Genomic DNA, 20,874 nt, shown 5'->3' with positions numbered 1-20,874 from the left:
TGCTTAAAGGTTAAAGTTCAGTATAGTTATATAGAGATATAACAAAGTAGAACCTGGACATTCCAAGCTGGAGATCTGTTCTTGTACAGCTTTTGCTGACCAAAGCAGCTGCCTGTGCTCATGCCCCCCCCCCCCCCCCTATTCAAGGCAAACTTTGAGGCATCCATTTATCAGCCTGCAGAATACTCAGTCTCCTTAGATTTAAGTATATTTATTCATTTCTCATACTCTGTTGAGACACTGTTACACATCCGTCCTAACAAAGGTAGGCAGCTGCAGTCGTGATGTGATACTATGGTGTAAACAGTGCTGTAACTGGAGTTTTGGCTTGTTGTGTCTGGTTGTGTCAGTGTTGCCCAGGGAGGAGCTCCTGTGGATGGGCAGCGCCCCTGTAGAGAGCAGTGTTGTGCTGGAGATGATGACTCAGCTGAAACAGGCTGGCTGTGGCGCATGCTTCCTGCATCACCTGCTCTCCTCACACTCCCAGCAGGGAGAGGAAAGACTCCCACAAAAAGATGGAGGGAGAGAAAGAAAGGAAATAGAGAGTAGGTAGAGAGGTGGAGGGAAAGGCAAAGAGAAGAGAAGGGAGAGAGTTGGAGGGAGAGAAAGAAGTGGAGGGAGAGAGAAGAGAGAGAGAGAGAGAGGAGAGAGAGAGAGAGAGGTGGAGGGAGAGAAGAGAGACAAGGAGAGAAGAGAGAGAGGTGGAGGGAGAGAAAGAAGTGGAGGGAGAGAGAGAGAGAGAGAGGAGAGAGAGAGGTGGAGGGAGAGAGAAGAGAGAGAGAGGAGAGAGAGGTGGAGGGAGGGAGAGAGAAGAGAGAGAGAGGAGAGAGAGGTGGAGGGAGAGAGAGAGGTGGAGGGAGAGAGAGAGGTGGAGGGAGAGAGAGAGGTGGAGGGAGAGAGAGAGGTGAGAGGTGGAGGGAGAGAAGAGAGAGAGGAGAGAGAGAGGAGAGAGTTGGAGGGAGAGAAAGAAGTGGAGGGAGCGAGAAGAGAGAGAGAGGAGAGAAGAGAGAGAGAGAGAGGAGAGAGAGGTGGAGGGAGAGAGAGAGGTGGAGGGAGAGAGGAGAGACAAGGAGAGAAGAGAGAGAGAGGAGAGAGAGAGGTGGAGGGAGAGAGGTGGAGGGAGAGAGAGAGGTGGAGGGAGGGAGAGAGGTGGAGGGAGAGAGAGAGGTGGAGGGAGAGAGGAGAGAGAAGGAGAGAAGAGAGAGAGGGGAGAGAGAGAGGTGGAGGGAGAGAGAGAGGTGGAGGGAGAGAAGAGAGAGAGGTGGAGGGAGAGAGGAAAGAGAAAGACACTAGTGACGCTGTAGAAACAGACATAAAGTTCAAAACTAGGGCAGGTAGGTGGATGAAGGTGCTGTGTTGACGCGTTCCTCCTGGTCCTCCCAGGTGATGACTGAGCAGGAGGACCATCCCAGAAGGAGGCCGCTGGTCAGAGCCGCGTCGGAGGACAGCTCCAGCGAACTGAGCATGGGCAGCTCTCCGTCGCCAGGCGACACGTTACCATGGAATCTGCCCAAACACCACCGTCTGAAGCGCTCCAAGTCTGCCTCTGGGGTCATCCTGGACCCCGCAGAGAGGGCCGTCATCCGCATAGCAGGTACACACACACCAACTGAACACACACAGAGATACACACACACATTAACTGAACACGCACACATACACACTATATTTCACATGGTGCTTGATCTATCAAGTATGTTAATCCACTCACACAGGGAGTGGATTTTCATTTGAGCTTTTCTTCTGCTTCACATGCTTGTGGTGGAATTGAATCAACGATTCTATCCAAGAATTCCTCATCCAGACTTTTACTGTGAAGTCCGGATGTTAAATGATTCACCATACGCTTCAGACACTTTCAAACACAACTAGGAAGAGGCTGAAGTGATTAAGCGCTCTCTGTGTAGTACTCAGTTACACCACTAGAGGACAGGCGCCAAATAAAAACTAGTTAGAGTTTGTGATGAGAATATCTCCATGATTGTGTGCGCGCTTCAATATCTGCTCCACCTTTAACCTCTACTAAATGCACAATTTAAATTAATTTAGAAATAGTCTGTGATGTGTTTTTGTTCACGAGAAGTAATCAGGCTCACAAAGGTGCTGCCTGGACCACCAGCCAGTGCTTGTCTCTCAAAGCCAGAGCCTCAAGTCTCGTCCTCACATCTTACATTAACATTTAATAGACGCTCTTATCCAGAGCGACTTACAGTAAGTACAGGGACATTCCCCCCGAGGCAAGTAGGGTGAAGTGCCTTGCCCAAGGACACAACGTCATTTGGCACGGCGGGGAATCGATCCGGCAACCTTCTGATTACCAGCCCGACTCCCTCACTGCTCAGCCATCTGACTCCCTGACTTACTGATGAGCTTTCAGTCCACGAACCAACAACATCAGGCATGGTTACTGCTGTGGGAGTGAGGTATGTTACTCATCATGTGAATGAGCATAAAGGAACCGTCAATGAATACTGAGGTTATTTGTCTGTCATTTCCTCCACCCGTACTTAATATGCTGAAAGGACAAAGAAGAACCACTGTTCTCGAGCTAGCGCAGCATGGTGGTAGTTTTTTTGCAGGCGGAAAAGTCTACAGAAGTGACATTCTTGGTCTGGGAGAGACCACTGTGGCTGATGAAGAGGAGGAAGCTTTGGGCAATTTACAGTCTTGCTGTAGCTGTCCAATCAGGGATGACCTCAGGGGAGCCAATTACTGAGCCAGCCTCACTTTGACGTTGATTATTTTGTTGCTTTGAAGTGACATATATGAAGCTGGTTGAGAGAATATTAAGAATATGTAAGATGGTACAACTCTGTTCTCAAGGCAAACATATCTCTGAGTTTGACACTTTTTTGGGTTGCTACATGATTCCTAACATTGTGTTTTTTTGTATGTGTAAAGAGATGTCTTCACTATAACTCTGCAATATAGAAAATAGCAGACATGAATAGGTGAGTCAGAATGTTTGACTGGACATGAGCAAAACTTTTTAGACTAAGTTTGCTGAATCTTTTCCAATCACAACATATTTTCAAACCATAACACTCAGCTTTAAGGCTTTTGGAGATATTTGAGATGTTGATAAGGAGTGGAAATTGGTGCTTTTGGCAGAAATACTTCCTGTGCTGGCTGTGTATTGACTGAAGCCTGGTGCAGATATCAATCTCATGCGTTAGCACAAACTTCTAATACATCTAATGATACAAGCTGAAATCCAACACCCCTGGCCAGATTTCATTGTTCAGTTGAAAACAAACTCATCTGCTCTGACAGAAACAACAAGCTCGTCTGTCCTGGGAGTTCCAGGGGTCTGTGGAGGTGGGGTGCTCTGGCACCCGTGTCTGTATGTTGTCATCTGCTTCTGGAAGTCTCTCCCGACGCTCCAGAGCAGCTCTGTGGAGCGCAGCTTGTTAAAACGGAAGAGAAAACGTTTCCATACAGCACATCTGATATGCCTGAACCGTATTTGTGTTGGGTTGTTGTCTGACAGTAACTCATGTAACCCCACACTGATCAGTTATTTGTTCCTGGTGGAGGTGAGGCAGGGGGGGGGGGGGCTGGTTGGCAGGCCGGGGTGTGCTCTCTGCTGGTGTTGGTGTGTTTGCCTCTGTGCCTTTAAGAGGAGGGCTCGACATGTGTGTTGGTATTTCTCAAGCAGAGGAGAGGAGTGGTGGTGCTTTGGTGGTCTGGTTCTCTCAGCTGAGGAAGGAATACTCATTGTGAGTGAGACAGTGTGACAGGAGAAGACAGACAGACAGACAGACAGACAGACAGACAGACAGACAGACAGACAGACAGACAGAGCTTTGACAGCCATCCAGCCGTGCCCAGCCTGAGGAGAGAGCAGCGGTGTGGGGGTGACCTGACCTGACCTGACCTGCCATGTCTGTGCCAGCCACGTGTGAGCCAGGGCTTCAGCCAGCTCCCCTGCAGGAGCAGGACTATGTCCAGGCCTACGAGAACGTCAGAGAGAAGTACAAAGGTAACACAACTACTATGCCCTGTCAGCTGGAGACGGGGATCAGGCCTGGGTGTGAAGTCATGGAAAGTACCCGGGAGGGGGGGGGCTGAATGTGTGTGTGTTTAGTGAACCAGGCTATCTCTGACATCAGGTGGTTCCTTATTGATTGGCATAGATGTGCTGTATTTCAGAAGTACCTACAAGGGTATGACAAACTGCACCTATGCAGTGCTACTGTACATCACAGTCCACACTGACACTGAAGGTGTGCTGTTGGCAACGCCCCTGCTATCTGGGCGTCGATGTGGTCTATTTCTGAGGGATCATAAACATAACTAACAAACACATGGTGCTCTGTAATGTTAGCAGCAGCATGCCTTTCTCTGTCAGCAGGCTGGTTAGAAACTTCACTGACAGGGTGGACAATCAGAGATGGTGGGCAAATCCAGTCAATAACTCTGATCCTCTTTGTGACAACAGTAATGCCATTTAGCTCAAGTTTCATAAACAAGAACTTCTTCATAGTCTGAATTGAATTATACCCACCCCACTCTGAGGACAGTCTCTCTGTCCTCAGGACTTTATTTAGGAAACCAAATTATTTCACTTTGATACCAGAATCTGCCAGACAGGCCCAGCTGTACAGTGTTATGATCTCTGTTTCTATCGTGATGAAGCTGAACACAGGGACTAGCTAACTGAACTGCCTGAACACAGTCAGACTGCCTGAACACAGTCAGACTGCCAGAACACAGTCAGACTGCCTGAACACAGTCAGACTGCCTGTGCGCAGGGACTAGCTAACTACACACAGGGACAGGACAGCTGGTTGTTAGCCTCCTTAGTCAGAACAAAACTGGGCTCATGTGCTCAGCTCAGATTAGCTGAAGTGAGCCCACATGTACAGTGACACCAGATAGAACCATCTGCTCAGTGTTGACAGAGAGGTGGGCTTATGGATGGGACCATATAGCCTTTGTTAGGGCTTACTGTCTCTGTTCCTTACTTCATAAACTCAGATAACTTCTCTGTGAGTCGAGACGGTTCCTCTTAGTTATGATCCAGTCCGTGAGAAGCTTGTGAGTACATGAGATAAGAACAGCTGATGTTGGGCAAGCAGGGGATATTTACCATCAACTCAGAGATCTGAGAAGTGGGTACAGGATCATCCAACCCAGAGATCTGAGAAGTGGGTACAGGATCATCCAACCCAGAGATCTGAGAAGTGGGTACAGGATCATCCAACCCAGAGATCTGAGAAGTGGGTACAGGATCATCCAACCCAGAGATCTGAGAAGTGGGTACAGGATCATCCAACCCAGAGATCTGAGAAGTGGGTACAGGATCATCCAACCCAGAGATCTGAGAAGTGGGTACAGGATCATCCAACCCAGAGATCTGAGAAGTGGGTACAGGATCATCCAACCCAGAGATCTGAGAAGTGGGTACAGGATCATCCAACTCAGAGATCTGAGAAGTGGGTACAGGATCATCCAACCCAGAGATCTGAGAAGTGGGTACAGGATCATCCAACCCAGAGATCTGAGGGTATCTTACCCAGCTGCCATCTGTGCAATATGGGGTGACATGAGGTCACTGTGTAGTGTCATAGTGCAGATGAAGCTTGACTCCCCGCTCCACACAGTGTTAATGGTATTTAGTGAAGACTGAACTGCAGGCTGTGCATCCAAACTGTTAGGAGAAACTAGTTCCAGTGTTAAGACAAGAAACGTTTAATTAATTCCAAGTATTTTGTCATGAAATTGTTTAGTAATGTGAGTCGGATCAGATTGAGTTTGGGTCTCTGATGTTTGTGAATGTCGGATCTTTGGTTTGTCACTTTATTAGTGTTCCTTAGGCTGTAGCTATGCAACTGGACTGGTTGCGTGTCCTTGACACTTTCCTTTGAAAACCCGCTACCAATAGAACACTCACCACCACTATAACCCTGATGTTCAGTCAGTCTCTCTTGAAGTTATTCTAGTTGACAGAAGCACATTTTAGTTAGACGGAGGTAATTCACAATTAGATTCTTATTTCGGTGGATTTCCTTCTGTTCATGTACATTTAGTATTTGCACTAGTATAGTGCATTTGAGTTCTAGTTGTTGTGGTTATTAATATTCTCTTTCTTTTAAGTCTTTTTACTAACCCTGACTCAGTACATGACTAAAAGATTTGTTCTTTACTTGTGTTCACGACACACGCTCACACACACACACTCTTAATGTAGTCAAAGGTGACATTTCGCGAGGCATCTTTTTAACCAGGATCCTCCATGTTCAGGAAGTGCTGCATCATCCTGACACTTCACCTCACTGCAGCGTCTTCATGAAATATGAAGCAGGCCCACAGAGCGGCTCTCCTGAGCCCTGAGCAGCGCAGAGCTGAGAGGGGCGTGGTCGTGTGACATCACACAGTGTGCTCTGCAGCCTCATCTTTGCCCATCCGTCAATCAAACAACAGTTTTTACTGTCCGGTAATCTGCTGCGGTCCATTGGAGCCTCCTCTAGCATCAGGGAGATGTGATGAGTTCCCTGGGCTGTGATTGGCTGAGGCACCTTCCTGTGAAAAGCTAAGGGAATGGGATAGGCTCTTGTCAAGGGGAGAGAAGGGATGGGAGGGGGAGGCAGGACTTTTCTCTTTCACAGTTTCTCTGCTGAATAGGATTGGGAGAGAGGGAGAGGGAGGGAGCAAGAGAGAGAGAGAGTGAGAGAGTGAGAGAGAGAGAGAGAGAGAGAGTGAGAGAGAGAGAGAGAGAGAGAGAGGGAGTGAAAACCAAAACAGAGCAGCTTAGCTTCCTTCCAGCAGCAGCAGTTTTGGAGCGAGACACACAGAGAGACCGGGTGTACAGAGCAGCTCTTCGCCTTCATCAGCAGGCAGGCTAGCATTGGGCTGACCTTGCAGAGTGCTCCATCGAAGCTTAGGAAAGCCCAGGACCAGCAGAGCATGGACACTGCAAGGTCTATTCAACATGAAATCACTTCTCTCAAAGGTACTCCTCTCTTCTCCTCTCTCTGGCTCACTGGTTGGTTTTCGCTTGTTACCAGTTCCATCTTGTTTTCCCAAACCACTCCTGCAGGACTTCCTTCAGGTTGACGATTTAAAAAGTTTTGGAGAATGTGCCGTGGTTTAGCATGAGGATGGTGATCTCCTTTCTCCCACTCTGTGTGAACAAACACTGTGAAGTAATAACAGGAGACTGGTGTTAGTGAGACCAGAGGTGCTTGGTGCGTGTTGCTGGTGAGTGTGTGTTTGCTGTGTGCTCTGTGCTGCAGCATGCGGCAAAGGGCTGCTGCATCGCCACGGCAACACTGCGCCATCCGGCCAGCCCCTGTTCTGCTTAGTGGGGGGATATCCCCGTGGTGATGGGGAATACAGACACCCCAGAACAACAAGCCTCTGCCTCCTGTGCCAGAAGCAGGCTCAGATAGAGGCAGGCTCAGATAGAGGCAGGCTCAGATAGAGGCAGGCTCAGATAGAGGCAGGCTCAGATAGAGGCAGGCTCAGATAGAGGCAGGCTCAGATAGAGGCAGGCTCAGATAGAGCCAGGCTCAGGTAGAGCCAGGCTCAGGTAGAGCCAGGCTCAGGTAGAGCCAGGCTCAGGTAGAGGCAGGCTCAGATAGAGCCAGGCTCAGATAGAGGCAGGCTCAGATAGAGCCAGATGTGATAGAGACAGATAAGCGGCAGGTTCAGATAATTCACTTTTAGCTACAGATCCCTAACTGTAATGACATAATGGTTAAGACTGTTCTCACTCTCAATGACCAATGACTTTGGTTTAACTATCAAAACACACAACTTTCATGATTGTACTTTTACTGGATCCACTGGCTATGAAAGAGTATAACATCTTATTGTTGATCACTTGATGTAAAGAGGGTTTCCTAAAGAGAGAAGTATGGCCTAGCTAGCCTAGTCACCTGGAGACACAGTCTTGCATTCATCCTACATGTTTTCAACCAACATGGTGCAGTGCTGGCTGTCACCCCAGCCTGGTGGCATTTGGGAGTTAGTGTCCCAGACTAAACCAAGGCCTGGCAAATGATTCCTGAACCCTCTCACCTCCCTGCTTCCCAGCAGTTTGTAAACTCTGCCTGTCGCCTCCTGGAACAGTGGGTTTGCTTGAGACTCTAATCACTTTGCAGTAGTTAAAAGTGAAATGTGCTGTATGAATGTGGGCTGTGTGAACCTTGCTCTTGGGTTCCTGTCTCAGTGTCCAGGTAGGGGATTAGATCCAGTGGGCCTGTCTGACATGCATCCATCCAGTGCCAGTCCCCAGTCAGACTGGCAGAGGAAGGCCCAGAGTCAGACCGTGTGCTGGGGTGAAGCTCGTTTCAAGTTATGAGCTGGACAGAATGTGGCCTGTTAACTCCCTTTGCTGAAGGCTAAGTTGTCTGAGTGACACTGGCTTCAAGAGAAAACAAGTCCTGGAACTTGGAACTGCTAAATGTTTTCCCAAGAGCAGGGAATACAAAGGCTTGCTGCCTCCACTGAATGGCTCTTATTCAAGTTCCTAACATGTCTGACAGTGCTTGCTCGGTGTGTCGTCACTATGGAGAGCTCACCATTGGTCTAATAATCACTCGTTTGTAGGCTCATTCCACAGATCTTACAGCACTGGGTCTAGCTCAATTGCTAGAACATTTGGCTGCAGAACAAGAGGTTGCAGGTTCAAATCCCTGCAAGGTGCTCTGGGATAGTGGGTAGTGCCCTTCTGCTAGCTAGCTCTGGGTTTTAGCCTACATTTTCTGAGCTTAGCACATAATCTGTTCAGGTCTCTAATCAGCCTGGGTCCCAGGGCTCTGGAGCAGGGGAGGAAGGAAGACATTTGTGCATAAATCTCAACAGTGCTGTGCACTGGAGGCAGGAGAGACATGCTGTATTATCTGCTTTAGGATTTGACTGACTCGTTAGAACAGAAGTCCATGGGTCTGGGGGTGTTACACGGGGACATGCTGCCTTTTGAGGACAGTCCACCCTGCTTCCACACGATCTGAACTGGTGTCTCTCTTATGAGATATTGTTTTCTCTCAATTGGATTTGATCAGGTTGTTCATATAACAATGGCAGGTGACTGGGATTAAAGGACAATAAATACAAATGAGCTGTGCTTGTGTCAGCAGCATCCAGCCAGTCCTGGATCACGCTGTCTGAGGCAGCAGAGAGACGGCCAGAACAGGCATGAATCAGCACTTCACCTTTTCTTCCTCGCTGCAGTTTTTTTGGATGTCAAGACGAGCTGCTTCCCAGCAGGACATGAGATGCAAAGGCGTGAGAGTTGACTGTCCCTCTGAGTGAGTCCAGCACAGAGAGACACAGGACACCCCCAGTCCCAGAGGCGGAGACGGCATCCTGGAGGGGGGACCCCCTGGATATATACAAGACAGTAACTCACTAAGGACAGGGATTGATCAGATGCAGTCCTCCCCTCATATTAAAGCAGAATGGCCCCTGGGGCGTGTTCTTAGCAGCTTCATGAGTGGCTGTCCTCACGATGCTGCTGTCCTCACGGTGCTGCTGTCCTCACGGTGCTGCTGTCCTCACGGTGCTGCTGTCCTCACGGTGCTGCTGTCCTCACGGTGCTGCTGTCCTCACGGTGCTGCTGTCCTCACGGTGCTGCTGTCCTCACGATGCTGCTGTCCTCACGGTGCTGCTGTCCTCACGATGCTGCTGTCCTCACGGTGCTGCTGTCCTCACAGTGCTCTAACTGTATGTCCCCCACCCTTAACTGGAGAAACTGTACCCTCACAACTGTCCCCCAATCCAATATAGATGAGCAGGCTAGAACTAGTCTGAATAGTGTCCACACAGCGCTAGCACTTGATATGTTGAAATGTGAAGTATTACCAAACTCTTGGAACAAACCATTCTGAGAGAGACAGAGACGTATGAAGCAGAGGTTAATAGAAGTGTTTGTTGGTTCCAGAGTTTCCTAATAATAATCTCTGGTGTAGTATAGCTGCAGAGAGGATACTGTGCTGTAAATATCCCATGCTTGCTCAGGGAGAGTGAATCCAGGGTGACTAACATGGATCTATTTTCAGACTGATGAACTTGCATCTTGTGTGACAGAGGCATTGTGGGAAATAGCAGCGGCTCGCCAAAATAAGATGTGTCATGGGTGGAATTTCTGGAACCCCTATGACATCTAAGCTGGGCATCTAGGTTACTCAGGTATTCAGCAAATGCATCGTGTTTTTAACACGCATCCTACAAAAACATCCATTCCCTCCTCTACTCCTTTACCTGAGAAAAGTCATTTATCACTTCCTGTTCCTCTCTCCCTGTTTTAACATGGACCAGCTGTGGGTGGTTGATGGAAATAGAAACCAGGTGACCTCTCCCAATCTCCTCATAGACACAACATCTCACAGACAGCTTAGACATGTTCAACAGGTTTGCTTCTCAGAGAACAGTCTGCCATTAGGGGGCGCTGGTGGTGCAGGTACTGCAGTAAAGCTACAGCTGGCTTTGCTGTTTCACTCAGTCACAGCAGAGTGTTTCCCTGTCCACTCACACCCATGTAGCTCTAGTGTGTAGATAAAGACTGTGAACCAAAATATGGTGTGTTAGTCACACCATTCTCAAACCACTCTCTGCAGCCCCTTCCTGTACTGCAGCTTCCTGTGATGCAGCTTCCTGTGATGCAGTTTCCTGTCTGAGACTAGTGTCTCTATTGTTTCACCTTCCGTCAACATTGTAACTTTTTTTTAAACTGTTCACACATTTTACGAGTGTTCTTCTGTTTCTCCTCATAAACACTTATCTTGGTGAACGTGGTACTCTTTAATGCATCAACACTTTCACAATAGCCCTCCCTTTAGAAGGTGTTTCATGTACCTCTGTCCTGGGCTGGGACAGGGTTGTAAATCCAGAGTCGAGCCAGATGGCTGTGTGTGCCAGCAGACAGGACCTGCACGACGCAGAGCGTCTGACGCCACGTGGGTGCTGCTGTTCTCTGGGTAAGGGGCTGTTCCAGCCTGAAGTCAGTGGGATGTTCAGCAAGGGATGAGGGAGAGGATGTTCAGGAGGAGATGAGGGAGAGGATGTTCAGGAGGAGATGAGGGAGAGGATGTTCAGGAGGAGATGAGGGAGAGGATGTTCAGGAGGAGATGAGGGAGAGGATGTTCAGGAGGGGGTGAGGGAGAGGATGTTCAGGAGGAGATGTTCAGCGGAACATACCGATTGGTTGTCCATTTAATTTCAATAGGAGCCAATAACAAGCAACAACTCCAAGATCTTTGCTGACTGGAAAGCATGTTTGTTTTACGAAGTTTAAACTGTCCAAAGATTCTTTTTTCTACATGAGGCGTTTAAGATGGCCTTCTTTGCTGTATTTAGGGAGGTATGTGATACTGCTTGGATGCAATAGTTTTCTCTCATTTATTTAGTACATTTCCACTCACATCTAAGTGTTGGTCTGCCCTCCAGCCTGTGCCCAGCCCCTCCCTCCTGACAGGAGACCATGACATTATAAAACCTAGAGGAGACTGTTGGTTTGCCAACCTCCCAGCCTCCACCACATGGAGCAGAGCATGGAAATGCCAGGGTGACGCCCAGACAAGCAAAATCCTTAAATGTAAAGTCCCCTTCTCCTCCCTCTCTCTCCTCCTCCGTCTCCCTCTCTCTCCTCCCTCCCCCTCTCCCCTCTCCTCCCTCTCCCCTCTCCTCCTTCTCCCCTCTCCTCCGTCTCCCTCTCCTCCTTCCCCCTCTCCTCCGTCTCCCTCTCCTCCTTCCCCCTCTCCTCCGTCTCCCTCTCCCCTCTCCCCTCCCTCTCCTCCTTCTCCCTCTTCCCTCTCCTCCGTCTCCCTCTCCCCCTCCCCTCTCCTCCTTCTCCCTCTCCCCTCTCCTCCTTCTCCCTCTCCCCTCTCCCCTGCTTTTGGGAGCTGGATCCCAGATCCAGTCCTCGTTAGAGTGGAATGTGGGAGGGATCAGATGGAACACAGACGGGGGGAGAGAGAGGGAGGCCTTCGTGGCGAGGGCTCTGGGGTGTCACTATTAGAGGAGTCTTTTAAAAGAAAAAGGGCTCTCTCACACTGTCAACATCAGGTTTACAAGGAGCACAATAAATAACCCTCTCTAGAGGCTTGGTCTTTATATACAGCACTAAAGAAATCCCACACGATCACTATGGTGAGGTGGGCTGGAACTCAGAGCAGTTTTGCCTGGGGGTAACCAAATCGTTTTTTGGTTGTAGCGTATTAGTCTGTGTTTAGCTCCTTAGTCACACCCTGAAGGATGTATCTGTATAACCTCCAGACTCTCTGGCGGAGGACTTTGACTCGCAAAGGAAGCATTGTTGAAGAAACATAAGTTATTTCCTTTATCGCCTGTGTCAGAGCCTGCGAGGAGTGATGTTCTCCGGCACAATGGTGGCTGATGTCTGTTGGAAACGAGGTGTGACACAAGCACACATTCCTGGAGACCCTCCCAGGGAAGGGGGAGGTGCGGGGGAGGTGCGGAAGCTTCTGGGTGTTCATGGAGAAAAGCCACATTCCCACATTTAACTATGTGAACCATTTCAGAACTGAAGATAAGAGCTAAGCAGAGGCGAGGAGCTTGACAGTCGCTATGTCTTGGTACTGGCCTCAGTCTCATGAATGAACAGTTGTTTCTTAACCATTTTCTCAGTTGAACTTTGGCCCAGTAGCAGCCTTCCCCTGCTCCTCTGTGTGGTGCTGCGCTGACAGCATGCAGCACTGCTGTGCCTGCACTGTGTGTGACAGCATGCAGCACTGCTGTGCCTGCACTGTGTGTGACAGCTTGCAGCACTGCTGTGTCTGAACTGTTGTGGTTCACAGTGGGCTGGCGGGACAGCTTGACTGTTGCTGTGGCTGTTGTTGTTGCACCATGCAGCCATGAGGAATCCACAGAGAGTTGTCAAGGAAACACCCCTATCTTTACCTGAAGGAGTGACAGCCACAGAGAGATTCTCTGTTCTTGTCATCGCCGCTGAGGCAGATTTCGACACTGCCAGTTAGAGACCTCCTCAGATGATTGTTTAAGCACACGGCTCTGTTTTAATGAAAGGGCGAAGGTCAGGGTCTGTTCTGAAGGGGTTTCCTCTTGTGGCCTGTCTGGTGCCAGGGAGAGGACAGGCTGGCTGTGCCCTGTCTGGTGCCAGGGAGAGGAGCAGGCTGGCTGTGCCCTGTCTGGTGCCAGGGAGAGGAGCAGGCTGGCTGTGCCCTGGCTGGTGCTAGGGAGAGGAGCAGGCTGGCTGTGCCCTGGCTGGTGCCAGGGAGAGGAGCAGGCTGGCTGTGCCCTGGCTGGTGCCAGGTACAGTTAAGTCCTGACCCCCACGGTCCTGCCTGGGGCTTGGATCCACTCATATTTCCTCTGATGGTGGGGCTTGTTGTCAGGGCAACAGGGATTTTGAGTGACCACGCCCTGCTGGCGTTTTCAGTGGTGACTCACAGTGAGGGTGATCTGACACACACACAAACCTACAACCACACACACACACACACACATACAAAGACAGACATTGTTTTGCTCCAAAGTCTGACTTTAGTTTAACAGACAGATGGGAATAGTCTGTTCTAGACTGTCCTATCCGGTCTAGACTGTCCTATCCGGTCTAGACTGTCCTATCCGGTCTAGACTGTCCTCTCTGTCCTAGACTGTCCTATCCGGTCTAGACTGTCCTAGACTGTCCTATCCGGTCTAGACTATCCTGTCTGTCCTAGACTGTCCTATCCGGTCTAGACTGTCCTCTCTGTCCTAGACTGTTCTATCCGGTCTAGACTGTCCTCTCTGTCCTAGACTGTCCTATCCGGTCTAGACTGTCCTCTCTGTCCTAGACTGTCCTATCCGGTCTAGACTGTCCCATCTGTCCTCCAGGATCTGTTCTCAGCCTCTGCTGGGCTGTGTCAGAGTGCCTGTGATGCCTTGTGGGACTGTTTGGGCTTCAGAACTAAAGGCCACAAGCTGCCACCAGCTGTCTGCCCAGTTTGCTGTCTCTTTCATAGGAAAACACTTCCTTACAAAAACATTCTCAAACTGACTCGGTCTGAGAGGGGAAGATTTTCTTGTTGCCTTAGTTGTTTCTAAATTAGATGCGGGGCAAGAGTTGCAGAAATTGAATTTCAGGCTTCAGATAAAAATAATGCTTAATCTTTTGATGTTCATCAGCTGCAGCCTGTTTAAAATTAAAGTAAATAGATTGTGATATCTTCACGCTTTCATCTTCTTATGTTTAACGTTAAACGTCTACTTTCATTTTGGGCTTTGAAAGAACAAGCAGTAAAGTTTTGAATGGTACCGTATGTATTGGAGTCCTGCAGTGCACCAGTCATCAGCGTGTGTCGAGACCTGCACGCCTAATGCTGCTCAGGCTGAAAGGGTGTATCTCTGATCGGCTGCTCCATGTGGGGCTAATCTCCTGGTTCCTATTACCCTGACCTCAGATGTGCCTGTGGTTGTTTACAATGGAAACACTGAATTCTGGCGACACACAACTTCTAAACACGATCGTCATCCAGCTGAGCTTATGAAAGGGCCTCAGCTCTGAAATCATCTGAAGGTTGACAGTTTCACAAACATTCTCAGATGTTATCCTCCTTATGAGTCTTCATGATGGGAGATGATTCTTCTACGATGTCGAGGCGCTCTGCCGTGCGTGACTCCATAAGCCAGGCTGTGTAGGGTGCCTGTTCCCGTGGTGACAGAGGGCTGTGTAGGGTGCCTGTTCCCGTGGTGACAGAGGGCTGTGTAGGGTGCCTGTTCCCGTGGTGACAGAGGGCTGTGTAGGGTGCCTGTTCCCGTGGTGAGCGACAGAGGGCTATGTTAGTCTGCTACTCTACTCCGCGGGCTGCAGGGGGAACTCCGCAGCAAACAGACAGTGGGAGAAGGAGGCGTAGTAACTAGACTGTGTCACACTTAACATGTGGCCTGCAAACAAGAATTGAAAGCAGTTATTTGGAAGATGAGTGAGTGGTACTGTAATACTTTAGTCTGTGTGTGAGCGGTGTGGTAAACGATCATAGTGAAAGCAGTGGAAATATGAGTAAGGAAGGCTGTTATTCAGTCTTATGCCTTCCAGATTGCAAGTTGCTAGACATACATTCTTACTTTACCACTTAAGATCCGGGCATTCATCTTGTTGATGTGGGTCACCTACTGTACGAGGCTCACAGTGGGTCATGTAGAGGAGGCCTGATGAGGCCTCACAGCTGGAGGGACTCTCAGTCTCTCCCTGTCCTCAGGGGCTTCATCCAGGGGCTGCAGAGTCACACTGAACAGGGAGCTACACCTGGGTGAAATGTTTCAGTGGTGCAACAACAACAACAAAAAGTTATTAAAAGCTCTTAAATGGATCTCAGGCCCATAAATTCTAGTCCTTGTCAAAACAAAAGAAGAGTTGCAGTCACATGGCACCACAGCAGTGTTCATGTGAGGAGAGGGAAGGAGAGAGAGAGAGCGGGGGAAGGAGAGAGAGGAGGGGAAGGAGAGAGAGAGGGGGGAAGGAGAGAGAGAGGGGAAGGAGAGAGAGGGGGGAAGGAGAGAGAGGGGGAAGGAGAGAGAGAGGGGGGGAAGGAGAGAGAGAGAGGGGGAAGGAGAGAGAGAGAGGGAATGAGAGAGAGAGGGGGAAGGAGAGAGAGGAGGGGAAGGAGAGAGAGGGGGAAGGAGAGAGAGAGGGGGGAAGGAGAGAGAGGGGGGAAGGAGAGAGAGAGGGGGGAAGGAGAGAGAGAGAGGGAAGGAGAGAGAGAGAGGGGGAAGGAGAGAGAGGAGGGGAAGGAGAGAGAGGGGGGAAGGAGAGAGAGAGGGGGAAGGAGAGAGAGAGAGGGGGAAGGAGAGAGAGGAGGGGAAGGAGAGAGAGGGGGGAAGGAGAGAGAGAGAGGGGAAGGAGAGAGAGGAGGGGAAGGAGAGAGAGGGGGAAGGAGAGAGAGGGGGAAGGAGAGAGAGGGGGAAGGAGAGAGAGAGGGGGGGAAGGAGAGAGAGGGGGAATTTGTTCTAAAGTTTAATAAATTCAGAAAAAATTGTACTAAATAGAATTTAACGTGGTAGCAAGCACATGCCAATATCCTTCCATTTAACCATTTAACACGCCATTTGCAAGGAAGTGGTTGGATGCTGCTTTTAAAAACCGTCAGAGCCGTCATCGAGATACAATAGTTTGATCGAGACCCTTTTTTTTTTGGTCCTGTTGGAATTCTGGAAGCACTTATTCCTCACATACATCACTTCAATTCCAGAGGTTATATTCCAGACAGAACCCACTCTGATCTGCAGGACAAAGATCTGTGCAGCACATGGCTCCCAGCAGAAGCCCTCAGCTGTCAGCATCCTGCAGGGAAAGGGACATGCTGGTGTAGGTTTCACTTTCTAGCTGCTTAAGGAGTTGTGGCCTTTGCCCTGATTTTTTTATTTTTTAAAGACTCATAGCAGTCACACACTGTAGCGCAAATCTCTCCAGCTATTTCTAATTATTTGAATGACTTAAATAGATCTAGGCATTTTTTATGCCTCTGTAAGAAGTTCAACGTTTTTACACTGATGTACATCGCTGTACTGTTTTATAAATAACCTTTCAGTCATTGTTCATCCATTACATCTTTGATCCCCCCTCAAGACACAGACTCAGTTGTGTCGTTCATGTTGCCCGCTAAGCGACTGAGGGAGCGCGCACGCGTGAAGGAGCCAGGGAAGCCAGGGAAGCCAGGCTTTCTGACCTTTATCGGTTTCTTCTGCGGGGTTCATGAATGAAGGCGTCTTCTCCTCTCCCCTCTAGTCCTGCGTGCCTAGCGGCCCTCATCCTCTCCCTTCAGACTCACTCCAACACTCGCTGATTCACACACACACTCACACACACACACACACACATCATTCATTAAACACATTACAGTACATGCAAACAGCTGTATGCAGAGACATGCATGTCAAAAACTACGTGCAATTATTGGATAGTAATAACACGTCATAATGACTACTGACTAAGGTCAGTATGGAAGTAAATAAAATTTGTTTTAAGTTGTAATTAATTCATGAGTATTTACTAAGAAATACTCATGAATTTTGTTTGTTTGCAGTTTCCAGCTGTTTCGTGGAACATCTACACACCAGGATTCAAAATATTGCACAAATGCATTCTTGGCAAACTGATTAGAGGTGTCGAAACTAGTCGAAAACCACAACCATTCTTTGTAGCGTGCGATTATTCAGTTCGGTGATAGTTTCTGAGTTAGAAATCCAGTGCTGAATTCAGAGCAGAAGTGCAAGAACCAACACCCCCCCTCTCTCTCTCTGGAGGTGCTGGGACATGCTGTTCCCTTGCTGAACTTCACATGTTCACATGTGCAAGTATGTGCAACATGTTTTTTCAGTTCTGTGAGTGGAGTTTGGACATCTGCTGTGGCCTTCTCCCCCATTTTGAACTGCTGTTTGCCAATCCTAATCTGTGCGTCGCCAAAGGTGAAGCAAAGTTCCACCAACATGTGAAGTTGGAGCAGGAAAAAAACACAGTTACATCAGTGTTTGCTGCCCAGGCTTGGTTTGTATACGATAGACCTGAAATGTTGGATAAGCTTTCAGCCTTTTAGAGGCAATGGACAGACTGTCTCCTGCTTTGTTCAGGGGTTTGAGCCCAACCCGCCCTGCAGCAGTGTGTGAGGGGGTGTGTCCAGGCCTGGTGGGGGCCTCTTCAGGCACACAGTGTACGAACACATGTGCTCTAATGCAGAGGGGGTGTGTCTCTTCTTCCTCTCTTGCTAACTTGCTTGCTTGGCGTCCTTCCTTTTGCCTTCCCTGCATACACCCCCTTGCTTCCAGCTTGACTCCAGTCCGGGCTGTTTCTCCCCTGATCCAAGAGAAGGTAGGAGGGATTGTGGGTTTTTACTTTTCTCCACGTTGTCTAAGACACTTTGTTACTGCAGGACTGTAGTTTTTGTACTTCCAATGACTGGTTCAGAGAGATTAGTTTAAAGGGGAGCTGTTTTTGTACTGAATTCCAAGACAGGACAAGACTACTGTCAAAAGAACACATTGTAACATTTTGTACTTTTTGGTAGAATCTAGTTGAAAGACTCTGGTAGCTTGTCCTGCCTGTAGTACCTTCACCACTCACACAAGGTACGATACTCAGTGTGCTTGACATCCTTTGTTGTTGATCAGGCAATAATTCAAAATGGTGGCTGGCATGGTAATGCCCATAGCGGACCTCAGGGCCATCTATGAGCTCCTGTTCCGGGATGGCGTCATGGTCACTAAGAAGGATAAGCGCCCCCAGTGCATGCACCCTGAGATCCAGGGGGTTTCGAACCTGAAGGTGATCCGGACCATGGGCTCCCTAAAGTCCCGGGGCTTTGTCCGGGAGACGTTTGCTTGGAAACACGCCTACTTTTACCTCACCAACGAGGGCATTGTTTACCTGAGGGACTACCTGCACCTGCCGGCAGAGATTGTGCCCTCCTCCCTGCAGCGTATCCGGCGCCCTGCGTCCACCCTCGACGTGATGCGGCGTGCGGCCCGGGTCCAGACCGTGGAGGGCCCCACCTCCTACGTCCCCAAGCCCAGGGCCGGTCGAGAGAGCCAGGAGGCCATGGTGGAGCGCCAGGGCTACCGGCACAAGCGAGGGCCGGGCGGGGAGGAGGAGGCCGTGTCGGACAGGCCCCCGATGAGATTCAGAGGCTCCTACCAGCCCAGAGGACCGGCGGGGGAGCCCAACGTGCCCACGCAGACCTTCTTCGGGAGAGGCCAGAATCTCCGCAGGGGAGAGGAGCGCTGGGCCGAGGAGCCAGGCCAGGGCAGAGGCGGCTTCAGAAGCTCTAACCTCCCCCCAGAGAGCAGAGCTGTCAGGCCCCCGGCTCCAGCCAGGGAGGTCAAACCACCGACTCCTGAGATCCCCGTCTCTGTTCCTTTGGAGCCTAAAATCCCCCAGGAGGTGCTGGTCCCTGCGGCCGTGGAGGTGTTGCCTCTGGCCCTGGCAGCCCCAGCGGTCCTGTCTGTGGTGGAGGTGGAGCCTGAGGGGCTGGTGGTGCCTGTGCCTGTTGAGGAGACGGTGGTTGAGTTGGTGAAGGCAGTGGAACCGGTTGAGCAGGTTGAGATCAAACCAACTGTGGAAGAAGAGGAGCAGGAAGAGGAGGAGGAAGATGATGAGGATGAGGATGAGGAGGAGGAAGAGGAGGTTGTTACTGAGGAACTTGTCGAGAAAGCCTCAGCTTGGTTGGAAGAAGAGGAACCGAAGCCTGCCGTTAAGGAGCTGGCTGAAGAACTAACCGAGGAGGCCATCCAGCCTGCTGAAGTGACAGAAGAAGAAGAGATCATTCAGGCATTCCATGTCAAAGAGATAGAAGAAGAACCGCACGGAGCTTCTGAGCCTGAAGAAGAGGAGGAGGAGGAAGATATGGTCGTTGTCGAGGATGTCCCTGAAGAGGAGGATGTGGTCGTTGTCGAGGACGTCCCAGAGGTGGATTCCTCCGACGAAGATTCTCTGCAGGAAGTTGAGATCGAGAAAGATATTGAGATTCTCGAAGAACCCAAAGAGCTTGTTCCAGAAGCTGCCATTGAGGAGCTGGAACCTGAGCCATTCATGCCTGCAGCTGCAGAGGAAGCTGAGAGCGAACCTGTCGTAAACACAGAAGCCATAGAGGTCGAGGCGCCCATCCCACTCACCAAAGCTGACACACCTGACCCAGATTCTGACGTTGACTTACCTTCCCCTCCGCCCTCTGTCTCTGACGACGTCACAGACCTCTCAGAGCAGCACATGTCTGTCTCCGACGACGTCACAGACCTCTCAGAGCGGCATGTGGACCCCTTGGCTGAGCACATGATCCACGAGGAGACCACCGTGGTCGACGTGACCCCCGAAAAGTCATACGTGCTGACACCGAAAGCCGTCACTGTGACCGAGGAAGTCGTCGAGACGACAACCATTTCTCAGTCGTACGGTGTCGTGGAGACTTCCACGACTACTAACATGATGTCAGATTTCGGGCTTGAGAAGGACACCTCCTTCCAGGCCTCCTTTGCGGGCCCTGTGGGCCCCTCTGAGTGCCCCGTCGCTGCCCTGCGGAGCTCCCTGCCACAGGGAGACTGGGGCTTCCTCACTGAGGATCCACAGGATGAGCAGGAGGTGACAAAGGTCTGGCCTGACTCCCTAGAAGGTTAGAGCTCATCTCCTCCACCCTCCTTCCTGCTTCCTCTGTCCGTCATGTCATTCGTGTTGCTGTGGGAATGGTTTGTCTTTGTAAATATGTTGGAGGAGTTTCTATGGTTAATTGGTTTTGATAGTGTTAGAAGTAATGGCCTTGTCATTTTACGGTAAACAATTACTATTATGATATTGCTTGGTTGTGGATGCATGCATAACACATTCAATCTACTGTTACATTGTTTTTCCTTAATTATCTTTTGAGTATTTATCTTCCTGTTTTTGATATTTGCATGCGATTGAATTGTTATTTTTGTGTTGTATGTGTCAATGTTGTTCACCATTTAAAAACACTTTCTTTTGAACAGAGGACTGCCAAAGTGCTTGAGATTCACATCCAAAATATAACGTTGTAAAGAACAACACAGCATATTATGATCAAAGGTATGGTAACATCTATTCAGTATACAAACACCTAGGCCTTCTCGTCAAACATCTCATTTCAAACTCATGGGAACTAATATGGAATTGGTCCCTCCTTCTGTAACTGCCTCCACTCTTCTGGGATAGGTTCCCAACAGACATTGGAACACTGATGCAGGAATTTGCATCCATTCATCCAGAAGAGCATTAGTGAGGATGGGCATTGCTGTCGGGTGATTAGGCGTGGTTAGCAAACATCCCAAATGTGTTAGGGTGTAGAGCAGGGATCTCTGCAGGCATGCCACGTTATCAATCAATTTAAAACACGTCTGTATGGATCATGCTTTCTGCATGGGTTTGGACCAGGCCAGTTACACTCATTGCATACATCAACGTGT

The 20,874-nt window shown here is 49.6% G+C and overlaps 2 protein-coding genes across 3 annotated transcripts in view; both read left to right on the top strand.

The window, feature by feature from the left end:
• Nucleotides 1–3,666: 3,666 nt before the first annotated feature.
• Nucleotides 3,667–20,874, top strand: part of LOC146295847 (plectin-like) — a 61,367-nt gene continuing 44,159 nt past the window's right edge. For both annotated transcript variants that reach the window (XM_084697031.1, XM_084697029.1), the window contains exon 1: nt 3,667–3,982. In XM_084697031.1, the coding sequence (XP_084553157.1) occupies nt 3,883–3,982 (100 nt within the window). In that variant the 5' untranslated portion in view covers nt 3,667–3,882. The remainder of the gene's footprint in view (nt 3,983–20,874) is intronic.
• LOC146295848 (uncharacterized) lies at nt 15,947–20,071 on the top strand. Its single transcript, XM_084697037.1, has one exon. The coding sequence runs from the start codon at nt 18,086–18,088 to the stop codon at nt 20,069–20,071; it is 1,986 nt and encodes a 661-aa protein (XP_084553163.1). The 5' UTR covers nt 15,947–18,085.

Source organism: Hypomesus nipponensis, chromosome 4 (genome assembly GCF_054491055.1).
Source record: "Hypomesus nipponensis isolate SF chromosome 4, ASM5449105v1, whole genome shotgun sequence".
NCBI classification, from domain to species: domain Eukaryota; kingdom Metazoa; phylum Chordata; class Actinopteri; order Osmeriformes; family Osmeridae; genus Hypomesus; species Hypomesus nipponensis.
Note: the sequence above shows the minus strand (reverse complement) of the source record. Positions and strands in the feature narration are given on the sequence as shown.

Excerpts from the sequence above, each read along its gene's own strand:
- LOC146295848 (XM_084697037.1), top strand. The coding sequence starts at position 18,086 with ATGGTGGCTGGCATGGTAATGCCCATAGCGGACCTCAGGGCCATCTAT.